At 41.6% G+C, this 19,679-nt stretch overlaps 1 protein-coding gene across 1 annotated transcript in view; it reads right to left on the bottom strand.

Annotated features, from left to right (window-relative positions):
- The window catches only part of TMTC1 (transmembrane O-mannosyltransferase targeting cadherins 1), a 151,825-nt gene that overhangs the window by 58,478 nt on the left and 73,668 nt on the right, over positions 1–19,679 (bottom strand). The window contains exon 9 of the mRNA XM_040545250.1: positions 9,878–9,999. Within this exon, the coding sequence (XP_040401184.1) occupies positions 9,878–9,999 (122 nt within the window). The remainder of the gene's footprint in view (positions 1–9,877; positions 10,000–19,679) is intronic.

The following is a 19,679-nucleotide window of genomic DNA, read 5'->3' as shown; positions in this document are numbered from 1 at the left end:
TGGTCCAATAGTAAGGAGAGAAAGGGCACAACCCCCGGTAGTAATTCAGGCCCCACTTTGGGAAGCAGAAGGACCTGCAGGATTGCCAGTTTTTGTAAAGGTACTATTTTCGTCTTCTGACTTAATAAATTGGAAAAAGCCAGCTGGCTCCTACCAAGAAAATCCTAAGAAGGTATACGGAATATTTCAAATGATTGTGCTTAATCACAATCCTGAGTGGAAAGATATGCAGGTTTTGTTAAATGCCCTCCTTCTTCCAGAAGAGAGACTGCTGGTGGTAGAGAAGGCTAACAAGGAAAATAGGAGGATTAATGCAACGGAAAGGACGGAGCTGTTATGCCAGAACAAGAACCTCCCTGGGATCTGAATACAGATGGAGGTAAAATGCTTGTAAAACTGTATCAGCAGTTAATTTTGTATGGAGTTAAACACAGAATAAGAAAGCCTAGGAACATTTCTAAATTATACCAAGTAACTCAGGGTCCTAATGAGAAAACATCAGTATTTTATGAAAGACTATGTGAAGTAGCTAGGAAACAGGCAGATTTAAATCCTGATGATAAGGCAAAGTAACATTTAATATGCTGTTTATAGTACAATCAGCCCCTGATATCTTGAAGTAGTTGCAGAGAGTAGATGGAGTTTCAGGAATGCCTATTTCCCAGTTAACTGAGAAAGCTTGTAAAGTATGTAATAATCGAGATTAAGTAGAAAGGGAGAGAAGACAAAAAAGGAAACAAGATTGCAAAAATGCGAACAAGTTTGCTTGCAACAGCTGTGGTTCTAGCCCAAATGTTGTCATGTGGTAAAGGATTTCAAAAAGAAGGAAGAGGCAGGATGATGGGAAATTGAGGCAGAGGAAGAGGACGAGGGAGATATATAATATCTCTCTCTCATCCATCTGACTCGCTGGGATTAAATCAGCGTGTATATTGTCAGAAGGAGGGGTACTGGGAGAACAAATACCCCAAACTGAACTAATCCAGAGAGCCAAAATTAACAGGTGTTCCTGAAGAGGACTGTTAATGATTGGCATGGAAGAATCAGATTGAAGGGGACTGGCAGCAGAACTATCCGGTACCCCAGCAGAGCCCCATTTCCAGTAAAGCTGGGGAATTAAATTGTAAATTTTGAACTGTATTTTTTTTAGTAGATACAGGAGCCACTTATTCAGCAGTAAAGCTGCAAGGGACCATTGAGTAAATTCTCTATGCCATTGACTGGGGCCATGGGAAAGTAAGAGGTTAAAACCTTTTTGCAACCAATTAAATGTGAAATTGAGAAATGAGCTTTGACTCACGAATCTTTATACTTGTTGGAATGTCCCTTGCTTCTATTAGGACAAGACATATTAAATAAATTGCGTGCTGAGATAAATTTTGAGAAAGGAAAAAAAACAAGTACATATTGCTGAAAATAATGCCTGGCAGGCACAAGTATATTTGTTACAGGGAAACTTTGAAGATACTTTTGGAGATTAACAGAATCACCTACCAACTGCAATCAAGGACGCAGTCGTACTATTTGTATGGGCAGCCAGGAAACCTGGGAGAGCAAAGTCAGTGGAACCAGTAAAAGCAGAACTCAAGGCAAGAGCAAAACTGGTAAGGAAAAACAATACCCCAAAAAATTAGATAAAAAATAATAATAAAAAAAATGGAGCCAACAATTGAGGTGCTAAAATTAACAATGGAACAGAAAATAACAGTATATGTGCCACAAGCAGTGGTTGCAGTTTTAGAAAAAAAGGACATCACTGGTTGTCACCCAGTTGTATGGTACAGTACCAGCCACTGCTGCTAGAGCAAGATGATATTCAATTAAATCTAAGTACTGCCTTGAATCCTGCTTCATTATTGCTGTTGGACAATGAGTAGGAAATTAACCATGACTGCTTGCAAGTTATTGAACAGGTATAGGCTAGCCAACTGGATTTGAGACACACCCCTTAAGAACCCAGATGAAGAATTCTGCACTGATGGAAGCAGTTACGTGGTGTACAGAGAAAAAAAAGCAGGGTATGCAGTGGTGACATTAACCGAATGAAGTAGGAATACTGTCATATAATATCTCTGCACAAAAAAATGAATTAATAGCACTCACAACAGCTCTGGAGTTGGCCCAAGAGAAACGAGTTAATACCCAAACAGGCTCTAAGTATGCTTTTGGAGTGATAGATGCATACGATGCTATGTGGAAGGAGACTGCACTGCTGTCTCACAAGGCATCCTGGTTAAATATGGGAATGAGATTTTGAAACTACTTGAGATGGTACAGAAGCCCAAAGAAGTAGCAGCGATACACTGTAAAGTGCATCAAAGTGGCAGTTCAGACACTGTAAGAGGAAATCGAAAAGCAGACGAGGCAGCTAAGCAAGCAGCTTTAGTTAGCACTATAAATCTTTTATTACCTACCAGAAAGACATCCATAACGACACCAGAAAATACGAAAAAGGAAATTAAACTGGCTGAATTATTAAAGTGTTAAAGATTCAAATGGATGGTGGGTTACTGCTTATGGACAATGTATTGTTACCTCAATTGTTACGAGACAATTGATGACACAAGTTCATTGGGAGACACATGGGAGCTGACGCTCTAGTAGAAAATAGCACAAAGTACGCCATTGGAGCAAAAATGTTACTAATTGATAAGAGCATAACTCAAGAAAATGAACTCTGACTTAAAAACAATCCTAAAATACAAATAAAACCTCCTCCTGGAGATGTGAGGAAGGGAATTACTCCTGGTGAGTACTGGCAAATTGATTTTTATGAGTTACCAGGTGCAATCAATATAGATACTTATTTGTGCATGGGCATACTTTTTTTCAGTTGGCCTGAAGCTTTCCTGTGTTAGTAAAGTGCCTACTGATAGAATAATCCCAATATGTGGAGTAACAGAAGGGATGTCATCAGGTAAGGGGCCTCACTCTGTGGCAGTACTTATTAAAGAAATGGCTAGGATATTGAACATAAAATGGGATTTACATAACCCATGGAGGCCACATTCTAGTGGCAAGGCAGAAAGGATGAACCAAACATTGAAAGGACAAGTAAGAAAACTGTGCCAGGTAACCCAGTTGAAGTGGATGGAGGTTTTACCAACAGTATTACTTGGAGTCCAGGGTAACTTCCAGAGCTCAAGAAAATGTAAGCCCATTAAAAATACTGTATGGGAAACCTTATACTATAAATTTAACTGGGAAATCTGATCAGATGTATGTGACTAGGAATCAAGCACTTACAGATTATCTTTCATCCATTTTTTTTTCCAATTCTTGGATACTAAATGTTTAAAAGACACCAGAACCACCACCCCTGCTGAAAAAACACAAGCCTCACAGCTCAAAACTATCACTGTGATAAAGTAACAGGTAGTGTGTTTAACTTACTACTGAGTCTGCTGAATAAAATGTCAAAATTTCACCAGAATTAAGAGGCCTTTTCCTGGATTAAGGTCTGCAAATCATAATACAAAGACAGAGAGAACCATAAACATGCAGAATATATCTAATTTGGAAACATGTAATCTTATGAGTCAGTATTAGATTTTGGTTTTGGCTCTAAATTAAAATCTGTAGGCCTATATTAAAGATACTTAGACATGACCAGTTAAGTCATCAAAATGATTGACCTCCACGAGCAACATGGTCTTCTATTCAGAACATGATGTAATTAGAGAAAATCCAGGAACTCTTATTTTCCTTATTAGAGAGAAAATATGAACTAGAAATGAATGATTTAGGTAACCTTTGAATGGCTATTCAAACATTTGGACACATTTCCCTTTCCTCCTTTCCAATGTAAGTCATGTGATAAACAAATTCACTTCATTAGAGTGCCTGAGTCCAAGATTTCACTTCCAACAGACTCCTGTCTGAAATATTTCCAGGTAATAAAGAACATTTCCATGCTTTTGATTATTGTATGCATTACAGAAAGAAAACAGTTTATAAATGAAAATTCCTAGGTAATTCCATAGGTATTCCACAGACACTTCCCTAAAATCTTATATTCTTTAGTCAGGGTCTATATGCTGCAGTTTTAATTAAAATACTATAATAACTTACAGAATTCTGTAACAGGGATGTAATTTTCCATTTAGTTTCATCTCGAGTCTCCAAAAACCTCACGTAAGAAACTATTTTCTATTAAATGTCATAACACATCTTCTTAAGGGGACCACATTCCATTGTAAATAATAATTCCTCTTTTAATCAACATGACTAAATAGATTATTTCCACAAGATGGCATTAACTTAATTTATTGCTATTTCTCAGAAGCAGTACCCTTACATACCTGTATTATCTTCAAAAGGAGAATAAATGTGTTTGAAGGTTTTTCTTTAACCTAATACATTATGATAAAACCAAAAATCTTTCCAGAATAGCCATTAACGCTTATGCTCAACACAAATCTAGCATTTTCCTGAATCGATTGTACATGGCCAAAACAAAACGTGCTTCTCAAAAGCATGTTTTAAATTTAGTTAAAATAAGGCAAGACTGCAGTCTAGACCAAACGCGCCATGAGCTAATCTTTTTCAGCTTTGCAGAATCACTTGGGCTTTCATTCCTACATCTTTATTGCCTTTCGCCAAAATATCTGGCACTAGCATCTCGGCATTTCTTGCCTGCATTAACAGAGGATGGCTGCTTTGATTTCCCCTTGAAGTGTTTAATAGGGGTGGGCAAGCCTTCAAAAGCAAGGAGCTTAGCTTTGGACATGCATCTGAAAGGTAGACGCTTACAGGGTTTAGCCTTCCTACAAGCAGTTAATCCCCATAGCCCCCTTCTGAAGAACAGAGCAGAGTTGTTATCCTTGTTTAACAGAGGGGGAAGCAGAAGTGGAGTCGCCTGCCTCAGCCAAGGTCCTGGCGCGCTGGCAGAGGGCTCAGCTCAGCACCGACTCCAGCCGCCATGTATTTCATGGGCTGCTGCTATCTTCCAAAACCCCCAGCAGGCACACTCTCCAGTCATGGTAAAGAGGGCTTGGGAGGGGGTCTGGCCCACTGACACTACATAAGGTGCCCTCCGTGCCCTGCCAGCACCCCCGGGTCCACAGCGCGTTACAGGGAATATAATCCAGCTCGCACCTCTTGCACTGCAGCAGCTCCATGGCCCTCACAGGAACAGCAGCAACAGTGAGGCATTAAAATCATGGGGTTTTAAGTAAATGGAGCAGGTGTGACATGGATTCCAGATCCAGATCCCAAGGGAATTGTGGATTCTGCTCTAAAGCATCAAACAGTTTAATTATGTTGGTGAACTGAGATCAGGGAGCGAATAAACTGGCTGCATGGAGTCAGTGGGGTTTCTGTTGCTGACTTTGCTTTGGGTCAGAACTTAGCTCCAATTGAAAATAGAAGCTTCTTCTGTAAATTAGGTAATCCCTTACTGGATCTGATCTGAATACCAAAGGAATGCTGAACAGGTAAACAGGAATTTGGCTCCTTAGGCTTGGTAAACTTGCAGCTTCAAATAACTTTATAGAAAGCGGTGGCAATGGAAACTGAAAATACATCACCACCACCATGTTACATAGCTGGTCTTGAAGAAAATAATGTGGAGAGCGTGACATGCTCCAAAAAAGAGAAGCACCATCCTCAAGTAGCTGCCTTGTAAGCAATAAGGACTTCTGCTCAGGGATATACAGGTTCATAAAAATTGCAAAATATCCCGTTTCCCACCGACAAGTTCTTTTTTTTTTCTTTTTTTTTTCTTCCTAATTACAGAAGACAATAATATACAGAATTACATTAATTGGAACAAACGCATTAGCACACAGAATCAAAAACGTGCTTTATGCAAAGGCAAAAATTCCATATAGTCCCTGCATTGCTGTGGAAATGGGAAAGGGAATGGGAATATGGAAAGGGAAAGCTTTCAGGTGATACGCTAAGTTCCTGAAAAATTGAGGTGCACTTTTTTCTGGTTGCTGGCTTTCTTGCAGATTATTAGATAGACACTGAACCAAATACCACACTGTATAATAGAGCAGTGGTCTCATCTTCTAGTATTGACAATTAGGGTTGCAACATCAACTTTTAACAAACTGAGGAGCTGGTGAAAAAAATGACAGCAAGCTTTAACTGTCTCAGTTAGGAAAGAGTAACAGTGTACTCTGCAACCCACTCCTTGCAATAAGCAAGGCAAGTGAGCTGCCAGAAAAGTCATGAGAGTACCTGCTATGTTGCCTATTGCTTTCATCTGGGTGGCTCTCCAAATCAGAAATATGCCATCCAGCAATGCTTTGGTTGATTTGTTGGTTGATATGAGCTTGTAAAGACCAGCTTCAGACATCCAGCTACAACACAGCATCCCAGCCAAGGCCACTGCTAACAGAGCGGTGTAAAAGATGAGGAAAACAGAAATTACTCCCCTAGGATAGGTCTGATCCTATAAGGCAGAGCAACCCCAGCTCTGCTGCTAAGTCAGCAGGGCTGGCAGCTCCTGGATGCATGGCCCCAGAGGCTGCAGTGCCCCTCCTGTTTCTCTGTGTTAAACGGCAGGAGCTAGTGCTCCTGGGTTCAGGTTCAGTGAGACAAATGGCTCACGGCTCAGAAAAACTGAATGCACAAAGTTGTTCCTGATTTTAAAACGATTAGGTTGTATGTGGCCACTGCAGATATGCAGCATGCATAATTACATCTATATTTTAAGGAGAGGAAACCCTGCCGTGGTTTGAGTCTTTCCCTGATCCAGCCATTTATTTTGACGCCTCTCTTGAAAATTGTGGCCTTTGGAGCTGTATCCTGCCCACCTCTCCCAAGGTACACATTTCACATCTTTAGCCTCTTGAAAACAAGCTTTCTCACCCTTCAGGATAAGAAAATAACATCAAAAAATACAATTTGAAGTTTAAAGACAATAAATTGATCTCCCATGAAATTTTTCAGGCTTAGGCAATATTACTTTTTTAAAGTTCTGATTTAAACAACTAAGCACTTGTAACCCTCAAATGAAAACTAAATACAAGAAATATTTCCTGCAAATACTACTGTTTTGCTGAAGCCAATTAAAGAAAACATTCAGCCAGGTTGACTTATCTCATATCCCTCTCCCCTGAGGCATGGCTGCAGACAGAAAGGGAATTGTTCAAAATAACCCATCAGCCTCCAGAAGGCAAGGCCCAGCTGTATAATTAGCCATTGAGCAAAAGGCTTGTTCCTTGTTCCTTTCCATTTACAATATCTTTTACATAAATCTTTGGGACCTTACTCAATTTTTATTGAAAACAAAACGCTTGACATTTTGCTAAGGTAACTACCGAGCAACACTGAATTAGGATTTCAGGCTGTGACGTGTATACGCAAGCGTGTAAAACCGTAATATCCACAACTACTAATAAAAGGCTATTACTTGAAACAGAGGTAGAATAGCACCTTCCAGCATAAGCCCAGAAACACAGGTCACCAAGTTCTTGCCATCTGACTCAGTACTTCTGTCTAAATAAAGCTGAATGACCACCTCCGAGTTGTAAACTGAATTTTATAGAAGAAACTGCAAGGCATAGGAAAAGCACTTTTCAAGACGTAGCACAAGAAAACTGCCAAAGGCTGTTCTAAATAAAGAACACGACTCCTTACGAGAGCCATCACTATTAAACTGCCACGTTCCCGAGGAAGAGAAAAAAACATCATCATTTTAGTTCTGCCATAGTCAGGAATGCTCACAAAAGCCCTCCTCACTGCTCGTGTTGTTTTGAACCCAGAGGATTTAAAGAGAGCTCATTTCTTAGTAACTGAGCCAAGAAATCAGCTCTCAAGATCCTTTGGCTAGAAAGCGTCCCCTTCATCAGAGCTCGTGGTACCTGCCCTCTCCCGTTAGCTGTGGGGTTTTTGCCTGCCAGCCTGGGCTGAGAGCAAAAAACACATATTGCAAAGCAGGGCACGAGTGATCTGAGCAAAGCAGGAGATCCAGGGACTCCAACACAGGTTTATTCTAGAGAAATCATTTAATCCCCCCCACCTCAGTTTTCCTGCCTGAAAAAAAAAAAGGGGGGGGGGGGGGGGCAACTATCAATTACCTACTTTGTAGGTCATATATTTGCAATGCCAACAGGGAGATGAAAAGCATTATACAAACTATATGCACACATGTTAACGCTGATTAATTTTCTCTGTGCAAACATCTCCCTTTTTCTTCTTCATTGCCCCTCCTCTCATTATATCAGCAGTCTCATCTGGAGGAGGACAAGGAACTGCTGACAGCTGAAGTATTTTCCGCAGTTGTTCTTTTGAGATTCAGAAATGCAACCACTCAACACAGCCTTGTGTTCAGCTGACTGTTCCTTAATAGCTTTGCGCTTTCATGTGTTTCCTCATTTTCTGTCACATGAATTTAAAGCAATCTGATTTTCAAGTTAATTTGAAATGATGCAAGATCCATTAGTTGAGGGTATCATTTGCAAAATAACTCAGAGGGACAACTTTCACTCTCTATACTTCCAGGTATACTCCCACCAGACAAAAGCAGGGATAGTGATGTGAATAAAAGCAGTAGGATTTGACCCAAAAAGCAAGTCAGTATACAGCAGAGCACAGAGACATAGCCTGTGTAAAAGGCTTGTAGTAAATGCAACAACCCTAGTTTTATACCAACGAGCAGTCTTTTTGTGATAATACTTACACAAAGGATTGTCAGAATAAGCAAAGGCATTGCAAAAGAAAACCTGTAAGTGTGTTTTTCTAGGATTTTTGGAATTACACAAAGTACAGTGTAAACAGTGGAATAAAATTATTGTTTTAGTTATCACAAAACTATCCAAAGTAAAATTGAGGACTATACTTTGTTGACAGCTCCACAAGGACAGCTCCCATTAGAGATACCAGGAGCTGACCCTCTGCACCCGCAGGTAGATTTGGGCCGACTGACTTGCGACATTCAAGAATGACTGTTTACACTCATGGCTGGAACAAGCTTCAAGGGCACAGGCTGCCCAGAGAGGCTGTGGAGTCCCTATCCTTGGAAATACTCAAAAACTGTCTGGACATAGTCCTGAGCAACCCGCTCTAGGAGGCCCTGCTTGAGCAGGGGGTTGGACCAGATGACCTCCAGAGGTCCCTTCCAACCTCAACCATTCTTTGATTCTGCAAAATGGGCAACTGTCTGGTGCATCTTGGATAAATGTCCTCTAACTGCTGCTGTAGCCACCGGTCTGGATACTGTGGAGATGTCAAAGTAACGCCTCAAAGCTGTCCTTGAGTAAAAGAAATGGGAAGAACTCAGACCGCTAAAGCTACACTTGTTAAGAGGCTGGAAACCGGAGGAAACCCTGGGGCAGATGCTGAGGGATGGAGGAGGGGCTGGATTTTCCTCATCCTCTTCCACAACTGCAAATCCTCCGCTCATAGATATGTCTGCATACAGGCAGAAGGTCAGGTACATATTCCACAACTCAAGTCAGCAGCCTTTTAAGACAGCAATACTGTCATCTTTGTTTTCACTGACCACCTAAATATAAGGGGAAAGCTGAGCAATACCACAATAAAAATGACAGGTTAAATCTTCAGACACCGTCCTTAAGGTAGAGACTTTGACAATTAATAATGCAAGTTGATAATGCTTTCAGAAAGAGTGGTGGGGGACAATCCTCAAGAAACAACACCTCATCACTGTATTCAGCTGTTTCAAACCCATCAAAATCTGTGTTGAAAAAAAGAAATGAATTTGGCTAGCTTTTCTCTGGACAAGCAATCTGCTGTCAAATGACTATAAAATCCCTCATACTATCATGCCAAACCTCAAAGGCAGAGAGCATACTGACTACCAAAATAATGTTTGAAGTATTGCAAAAGGGAAGAAATAATCTTGTCTGCTTTTAGAAAATGGGATGGTGGTCTCATTAGATAGGAATTCAGTTGCAATAGTTACCTCGGCATGTAAAGGACTCGCTCTGCCACCACAAATCCCACCCTGAAGAAGAGGTTGCTGGCTGGGATGAATGGGAAAACCAGGAACAACAAGCCAACCAAAACTTCTTTATGTTCCAGTTTCTGCAATAACAGAAAATTAAACAAATATCAACTAAAAAAAATCCAACTTCATTCACCACTAAATTTCCCCTTTCCTTCTGAGATTCTTATTCACAAAAAGAAGCAACTCAGGTTAATGTTTGGTATGTTTTGCATTTAAAGAAATTATTTCAAGATACTGTTTTTCCATATTTGCATACTGTCTGTGCATCTGCTATGTCCAGAAAGTGCAAAAAGACTGATGACAGGACATACTATTCTCAGTATCTCTTCCAATGTCAGTTCTATTGTATGCAGCTCTCCTGAGATGCCACAGATAGCACCTCAGAGGCACTCCATATTGGTAATAGTGTGAATGTATATATTAACATGTCCATCACAATATGGCCGTATGAAAATATACAAGTGCATATCACACACAGACTGTGGTGTGCAATCCTAAGTGTTTACAAATGAGGAAAAGCTGTTCAATCAGTCACATTTTATGAACAGAAAACTAGCCCCAAATGGCACATTAATGCAGTCATTTTATCCCTTTCAAGACAATACGTAAACTTGAAACGGTACTTTCTCACACAAGGTCTCTGTACTCATACAGAGCTGGAAATTTGAGGCTTACTTTGTATTAAAGCTAACGTCTTTCACTTAAGCTCAGTTAATGCCCTTCACTTGAGCTCACTTAAACATTGCTCTTTGAGGAGAAATCTAATCGCCACATGCAGTACAAAACAACCGTGATTTGCATGGCTGCCACAAAAATCTCAGGATGCAGTTAACCACCAGCAGCCCCCGTTCCCACCACAGAAAGAGCAAAGCCTCCTTAGGCAAGTTTAGCTTCACTATTAGCTCCACCCCAAGATGTTGAATCATTTTGTGCTTTCTGTTGGTGATCTCAAAGGATAAAATCAGGCTAACAGAAGTGTAGTATTAGGTCTGTAAAATCATCCAGCCAGGCAATTGTGCTTTCCTGCCCTGCCTGTGATACTGCTGTCTCATCAGTTACCACAGCACCATTCTGCATGCATTTAAAGTCTTGCTTTGTCACATTTAGAAACAGATGCAAGCAGAATTGCTTAATGGTTGTAGTACTTTCTAATTGTTTCGGGCAATTTCTCAGCTTCAGAGAGCAAATTGACTTACAAAGCTTTAGGTGGGGGGGCCTAAATTTAGAAACATTGAATGAGATTTTTGAGTAGAGGAGCGGAGTCCAGTCAATGATGTGGGGCCAAGCAGTACAACCTGCCTTGCTTTTGCACACCTAGAGACAGCGACACCAGTTACCACTGCCCTAATCCATAACTGAAATTCAGAAGTCCCGGTGTTAAAATCCTGTTCTGTGGAAAAGACAATGAACATTTTCCATGGGCACAAAAATCAAGGGTACATTTTAGAAGGCTAATCTGGCACACAGCCACGTATCAACCGACTACAACTACAGGACTGAATCATTTATACATACTAAGCACATTTACTGAGGACAGGACCTCTCTTTTCTACCTTTAGCCATCTGAAAGCTAGCCATTTAGGCTGGACTCAATATCTAATCTACCACTTTAGTCAATGAAAAGCACACTCGGCAGGTGACTAAGCATCCTAAGGGACTACAGTGGTGCTACATCATACACCTGCTGCAGGGTCTTCTTGACCTCTGGTCCAGAGGAACTGTGTTTAGGTGGTTCAATTATGTCTTCTCGGAGTGTGTAATGCTATCGAGGTTGTCCAGAGGTGGACCATGTTGGTGCCTCAGCTAGCTGTCACACAAGCAAGAATGACAAGCAGTACCCTCATAGCTTCTCAAACACACCAGCGGCATGTTACTTCTCACAACCACTCAGCAATACCCTTCTCGCAGACTTTACTTACCAGTTTGCATTACCAGGTTTAGCCTGTTTGGTGAACGCTCTTTGAGAAAGAGATACCACTGTACAAGCGTGAATGGTACCAGAGACCATTTAGAAGGAGAGAAAAAAACGTAGATTGACTTTCACATAGATAAAAGTCAAGACTGAGTCTGAATGATGTAGGTATACTTGCCACAGAGAGAAAACTAAGTTGGAAGAATGTTTTAGGAAAACAATCACTTTCTGAGGGCAACTTTTCAACCAGTACCAACTTCTAAAAAGGTATCAGCAGTCCTGCACTGCAAAGACGTTACAGATTGAGCATTTGCCCCCAAGAATGAAGGGGACCAACAGACTCTCCCCGTCAGCATTGGGGCCCCACCAAGTAGAGTGTTTGGAAACCCCTGAGTAAAAAAGGACCTGATGTTGCTTTAAAAGAGAGTCTTTCTACACCTAGTGAACTGCTGGTTCACAAAAAAAGTACACTGACTTCCCCTGGCTTGAAGAAGAAACACAAGGCAGGGAGAGAAACAATTCATTTCTCCAGGCACCTTTATTAATACCCACTTTAAGCAGCACCACAATTACCTGCTTGTCGTCTACTTTTTCAGGGCATTTAAAACACAGTTACTACTGCCTTCCTGCAGTCGCAGCAAAACCTAAAATACATTATTCCCAGAGCTGAAGCTGATACCAATCCATAAAGCTGATGAGCAGAGGTGCCCAGTAATGGTCATTTGGGCTTGTAATTACAATGGAATTGGACAGAAAAAAGAATGGATTAAAAATTATTTCTCAACTCTGAATGCAGCAAATTATCAGTCCTAGCTCAAAAAAACTCTGGACACGTATTCCATTCCTGCCCCTGCCCCTTGACACTACTTTCCCTTCCCACCTTGTCTGGCCTAATTTTGGTGCCCACGTGCTGCCATCACTCTACCCCATGAGTCTGACAACAAAGACCCAGAGGCACAAGAATGTATGTTGGGCCAGAGGGTGTGCACGGCTAATGCAGAAAATGTTCCCCACGACACACTCTTGCTTTAAAATGAGCCAGCTATCAAATAGTTCCCCAGTTGTTGTTTGTTAAATCAATAACTGGGGAAGCAACCTCCATTTAACCTCTCTGGGAAGGACACGGTGTTACTCAAGGCTGCAGCGCTGCAGATAAGCAAAAGAAACTGAAAGCTGGAGAAAGACAAATAAAACCTGCATATCCAATGCGAAAAAGGAAAATGTGGGAATTGGCCAGACTGAAGGAGAAAACAGTATTGTGGGCCTTTTCTCCTGCACAACAAGTCACAGCTCTGGACTAATGTCATTGAAGGCTGCCAGCTCAGTCCCTCCGGCAGGGCTCCGAGACTGGAAGCAGCACTGTGCAACAGCCTCGTGGAGAAGCAGAATCCTCTGTGGCGCCACTGCCTTCTGAAACAAGACGTATCTGGCAGCTGGCAGCACCCTTTTTAAAGCATTCAGTTCAGGCAGAGGCTTTTGTTAAGACCTGGTCCTTGAAGGCCTTTAAGTTTAAAGGCACTGGACTGAGCATTGTTTGGTTGCATTTAAACTTTCCCATTTTAGGAACACAAGGTCAGTGTTTTTAAACCCTTCTGTGGTTTAGCTCTAGCCCCATGTGTCAAAATGACACCCCAGCCAAAATAACAAAGAGGTTATTTTTTGTTTTAGGGGAAAACGGTATGTGTTGTCTTTGTTATTCTAAAACAAATGCACAAGACAAAAGAAATGAAACCCAATGGTTCTGTGACTTCAATTCCCATTACATCCCTTACTGTCCCCACCCCACATGTTCCCCTCACTGCACAGTGGATAAAAGGCCCCAGCCAGACTTTGGCTGGTTTTGTGCTATGCATGGTCTCGCTGGTGAGACATCCCACTGTGGCTCTCATCCCACAGCCACTCCATAGCTCAGGGTTTGGGTTTCTCTCCTCCACCCACCCATTATCTTTTCCAAAACTTGTAAGCACACTTTGTGTGCTTACACACATGCCCTGCTGCTGTGCCCTGCCTGGGAGGCCTGGCAGTAGGATCTTCCATCAAACACAAGCCATAGGAGATTGCCCCCCATGTTTCGTTGAAACAACAAAGACAACATGCAGCTTGTTACATTTTTCAAAATTATTTGGTTGGTGACTTACTGTTTAATTACTCTGGTCATCTGAGCCACTTATGAGACAGCTGAGCTAAAGGTGGCAGAGCCAACATATTCCAAGTGCCCAGAGCAATAGTAAAAGCTTTTAAAGGGGTAAGGAATTCTGCTTGTCTTTTTTCCCTTAAAATAAAAAGGACTGAAATTACAGATCACTTCATTCATTTTACAGAGAGACAATTCCTTCTATCTTAAAAATCGTGCGTTCTCCTGGAAATATTAGACTTTCCTTCCTACCTGTCACAGAGGTCTCTGTAAGAAAAAAAAAAAGGCGCATTCAAATTAATCTTAGAATGACTCCTTTTGTTAAAAACCAACTAACTTTAAAACAGAATAGCATTTCTTATATCAGATTGTTTGGTGGAGGGTTTCATATTCACATCTACCTGGAGTTATAATTAGGCATTCATTACACTGTAACCAAAATCAATAAAGAAGAATTTTTAACCCTGCTACTTTTCATACACTTATCAAAGAACTAAAGAATTCATGCCTTCTCCCAGATGGAAGACAAAATGCCGTCACACCATCTCAGACAAAACAGAAAAGAATCATTTCCAGGTCAAAAACCATCAACACAGCAATAAATCTCAAAAATTGCTTCCTTGGCAATTTGGAAGAAAAGGAAGAAAGTCTAGAGTTTACAACTGAAAGAGAGCTTCCACAGTATTACTCATAAGACATATTCCTGAGCTAGAAATAAATATCTTTTTACTACTGTTATATCGCAAGTCTTCTGCAAGCCATAGCCCGCTAAGTACAAGTACAGGATGTACACAGACTGCTTTGAAATATCTGTCATAAACTATGGACTTGCATAAGCAATTCCCTATCTTTCCCATTAAGAAGGCACGGTCTGAGGTGCCAGACCCATCAAGCCTTACAGAGTGATGGCGAGACTCATGTTCACACTCCCTGGCACCTCCGAGAGCTGAGGCATCCAAGAGCAGAGCCGCAAGGACAGCCTTCCTCCTGGCTCAGGGAAGACAGCAGCTGGGCAAACAAGTCCAAGCAAACTCAGTTCTGGTATAACCTGAAGAGTTTCTGAAAGTGCTTATACATGCTTGCCTGTTCAACGAGAAGGTGGAAATCAAACGGGTTTAATTTCTTCCTCCAACAGCTTATTTTGAGAATGAGGCAAGTGTCACCTCTCCGCCATTTAGACCCAACAGCTCCATGGAGGAAAGACTTCCTTCCTACCAGAAGCATAAATCACCCTCTTCCAGGGGGCTCTGGATGGTCCATCGCAGCCAGTGAGATGTTATGCTTGGAACATCTGGCTGCAAGTGCAGAGAAGCTGGCATCCAGGAAAGTTGGTAGTGCACGGCTGTGTAACAGCAATAAACGCTATCGCACATTTTCAGACGCTTTCAGGCCTGGGAGGTAAGCACATTATCCATTAAATGAGACAAAGATTCAAAGGAGCTCCAAGCCTATCTGCAGATCACAGACAGGATTATAATTCTTCAGAAGAATTCTTCTTATTCCTAAAATCCATTTGTGCAAGTGCTTAGTGCAGACCGCACGCAAACTTAATTCACCTGCTCCTGTTGTATCAGTCACTCACAAAGCCACGAGCAGCTCGGCAATGTGACACATTACCAGCCTGTGCAAGCCACTGGTAGCATCTCACACGGCATGAGGTCAGGATCTACAGCATCTGCTCTTGCACTTCCACATATGCAATATTAAAGATAAAAGGGATTCTGTAAAAGCATGTCAAATTCACCGTGCATTCACGCATAAGTGATAAAAAGCAAACTTTAGCTCATCAGGAAGCAACCCTAGGGATTCGCTCTGCCACAGGAAGAAGTGGCTGTTGATGGAAAGCTAGCAGAAGCAAGCACCGGGTGCTCCCCAGTCCCACCTCTCTGATGCAGACACAGACCGAGAGGTGATGACAGAGCTGTACAGTGCCCCAGGTCCCATCAGCATGGTTTTCTTTAGATCACCAGCAGAAATCAGGATGGGACACGTACGTCTATCTTCTGTGGCCAAACAGGAGGGCACTGGGGAGCTGTGACTGTTTCGCTCTGCTGCCTGAGCAAACAGTGCCAAAAGTCAGGTGTCAACAGATGGCCTGAAAAATGCAAACATTTGGTAAGGCAAAGGTAACTGCCCAGTTTCAAAATTGGCTCTGACTCTGGGCTTAATCAACTTGCTCCTACAAAAAGGAGACACAAATTGTGTAATCACCACAATTTATCAGGACTTTTATTCTTTCACCTCATCCAAAAAATTAAAATTAAAAAGATTGGAAAATCGGTATCTTCAGTAGTGCCAGCTGCATGAATGCCAGGCTTAACAAGTCACTGTCTTCCAAAAATAACTCAGTTTTCCTTGGTGACCATCTAGTTCTGATAAAATCACCCACAGTTACTACTGACTAGAATTAAACAAATTTTATACTTCACTGATAGTCCGAAGCCGTGGAGGTTTCCAATGCTGTTTTGACCACTACTGCTGACTATTAATCATCTGACATGCTGATCCCTTTTCTAATATTTGGCAGCAGCAGCAAAAACTACTTTCCAGTTCAGCAGCAGGAGTATCTGTTCAGGAGCTGGTACGCAGGCAAACAGAAACCAGTCAGAAACAGATTCAAAACCTCTGGAAGCATCACTGGCTCCCTAATCAGGGATTATCTGAAAAGAAATCCTTGGCATATATATCTCAGACTATCCTGGTGAGATCAGTCACTTCCTGTTTTCAGAAAGAAGCAAGTTCTGGTCTCTACCACTAGGTAAAACAGAGCTTATTTTTTCAGAAATGTTGAAAGTACCAAAAAAATCCGTTTTCATCAGTGGAAACAGTAGATGTTCAGCAGCTCTGAAAATCAGGCTCTCAATTATGGATTAAAAGCAGAAAGTAGTCGTTTTCCAATTCCATTACCCACAGCAGGGCACAGAATTATATTCCATTAATATTTCATCTTTTATTTCTGTATCCTAACATAAAATTTTGATATTAACTATTTTCTTTTCCCCCGTACACCTCAGCTACCCATGCATTCAGCTGTGTGTTTACAGTATTTCTTACCCAGCCTTCTAAAATTCCCTGAAGAAATATGCTCTTTTTCCCAGCCCCTAATCTCTGCAGCTCCTAATACCACATCACAAGCCGATCTGAACAGGATACAGGAGCACGCGTATCCTTAGAACAGAAGTGGAACATTCCAAAAAGGAAATACGAAAGTCAATCAATTGCTCCAGGAATTAGAAAAAATGCTTTTGACCTTGTGGTTGTTTTTTCCTCTTCCTTTTTAATTCTGTGACTGCAGATTGCTTTACTACATGGATAATTAAAAAAAAGCTACAATTTAAACACATGCACACTGCTTGCAGTATGTACAAGCATGATCTTTGGAAAAGACACTGTTCATGGTGGGTTTGTCTTTAAAGAGGTAACACTGAACAAGAGGATCCTATTAAAATCGCCCAAGAGTTTGGCTCCTGAATGCTTAGCTCAGACAGCTAAGAGCAACGAGCATCATTATCACCCCCAGCTATGAATTTCTCGGTCCTCATTCTACCTACCCTTTCCTTCTCACCCCTGCTATCATGCCTCTCCAAAACCATTCAGCTCTAAGTGGGCCTTGAAATACTAACTCAAACCAGAAGAAGAACACAGTAGCAAACAAAAAGACTGCCTCTGAAAATACAGCAATTCAGTGCTGATAAGCTGAGCACGGCAGAAGTAACTACCCCTATGAAAGGCACCTGCCTAGTGCGACAGACTCCTGTGGGAGTTAAGAGCCCATTTGGTGAGATGCTGAATGTCTTCATGGGGAGAAAAATCAGAGCTGCTTCAGCTACGGCTGTATTTACGCAGAGTACCCCACTCCGAACCTTTTATTTCAACCGTCTACCAAGAAGAAAAATCTGACTCAAAAGGTATTTTGGCAGTTCCCGTGTTTTATTTTTTAATGCAAGGCAGCAATCACATACAAACAGGCTAAGGAAGGCTTCTTCTTTGGCTTGAGTTCATTGGCTGGCACCGCGAACACCCCGGGAAGGCTTTCGTGTGTCTGCAGCCCCACCAGGGATCCCCAGCTGATCCGCTCGCAGCATCCGACGGAGCAGGAAGGCAGCCAGCGAGGCGAGCAGAGCTCCTTCAAGGGGCTCCCCCCTTCCTGCAGCCCTCACCAAACAGAGTCTTTCTGGCTTATTACTCTCTCCCCGAAGCAAACATTAACAACAGAAGCAGCACAGAAAAACCTCACTGCTAAGGATTAAGAACATCAGTCCTGACCTTCTGTATGTGGAAGGAATTCAAGTGGGCCCTCAGGAAAATGAAAGCAGGATTTATTTTAAATGGACCTTTTATGGAAATGACTGTGGTTTCCAGCTCGTCAGATATACTCAGTCGATAAATAGCCTTATTCACCTTGCAGTGTCTTTGAAGCAGGTATTGTTCTGCAAGTGTTGTGGCATATGAATTTTGCAAGGCATAGTTTCTAACTGTGTCGTTACTACTGCAGAATATTATAAAAGGCTACTGTTCCCCAGAAAGGTCCATAAGCTGTGATTTATTAATGAAATGCCAAACCTCGGAAACCAGGCAAAGGTCTCAGGAGTGCAGGGTAAAGTAAATAGCACAAGAGAATACACATAATGAGTGCTAGCAAAAACAACAGAAACATGCACACAGAGAGAAGACACAAATGTGTTCCCCTCCTTGACGTTATTAAACATTGACAGCTAAGAAATACACTCTGTAAGAGACTCAGGAATATGCTTAGACAATATTCATACACATAAAGCACCAGATAAATGACAATATGATGCCAATTATGGCAAGAATTAAAGTCATAATAATTTGGTATAAAATGCCTTGTCTTGGCTAAGAAGCACTATGCAGAGAAACATAAAGAGGCAGCATTACCTTAAAATTAAAATTAGCTCTGAAGTAAAAAATAACCAACTGTAGCATATAAAAGAACAGAAAAATAATATATATTTGTATCAGTTGCATGCAATGACAATAAACTGAAAATCCTAACTTCCTGTGCCATATGTAGCACTGTCACATACAGCAGCAAAGCGCATTCTTTAAAAAGATATGTCCTAGGGGACGCTAGAGATTATTTTTTATTATTGATTTGGAACATAAGCAGCACTCCCTCCTCACACGTGAACAAACTGTTGCACAGCACTGTGTGCTCCTGCAGAGCTAGGGGAAGTGCTGTGAGCCCCCACAAGCTACCTCAGGAGCACTGGTCAAGGGCAAGACAAGCCCCAAACTGTATGAGGCACGATAAATTCCCCCAGACTGGTCAGGTATATTAGCCACAATTTTGAGTTACATTTCCAGATGGCTTTGCTGTGAATTAACCCGTCATAAACACCTGAGCGTTCCCACCACCAGCCCTCCCGTGGCTGCCCCTGCCTCGGGCTGTTCTCCCAGGAGTGCTGGTACCGTACCTAAATGCAATCAGATCCATCAGGTGCTCTGCACATACATTCACAGCCACAGCGACAGGACAAGCTGCATTTTAATCACACTACTAATTAAGCAGTGACCTAAAAATGCCATGCAGAGTGGCATTTCAAACATCTGAAGGGTTTCCCTTTCGCACTCACTGAATTATTATGACATGTCAAAGAAATAATTGTTATACTGACAATATGCCAAGAAGTGTCCTCTCGAGTTCACCAAGTGCTTACTGCTTCTTCCAGCACAGAAAGGCAATGCTA

This window comes from Cygnus olor, chromosome 1, assembly GCF_009769625.2.
Source record: "Cygnus olor isolate bCygOlo1 chromosome 1, bCygOlo1.pri.v2, whole genome shotgun sequence".
NCBI classification, from domain to species: Eukaryota; Metazoa; Chordata; class Aves; order Anseriformes; family Anatidae; genus Cygnus; species Cygnus olor.
Note: the sequence above shows the minus strand (reverse complement) of the source record. Positions and strands in the feature narration are given on the sequence as shown.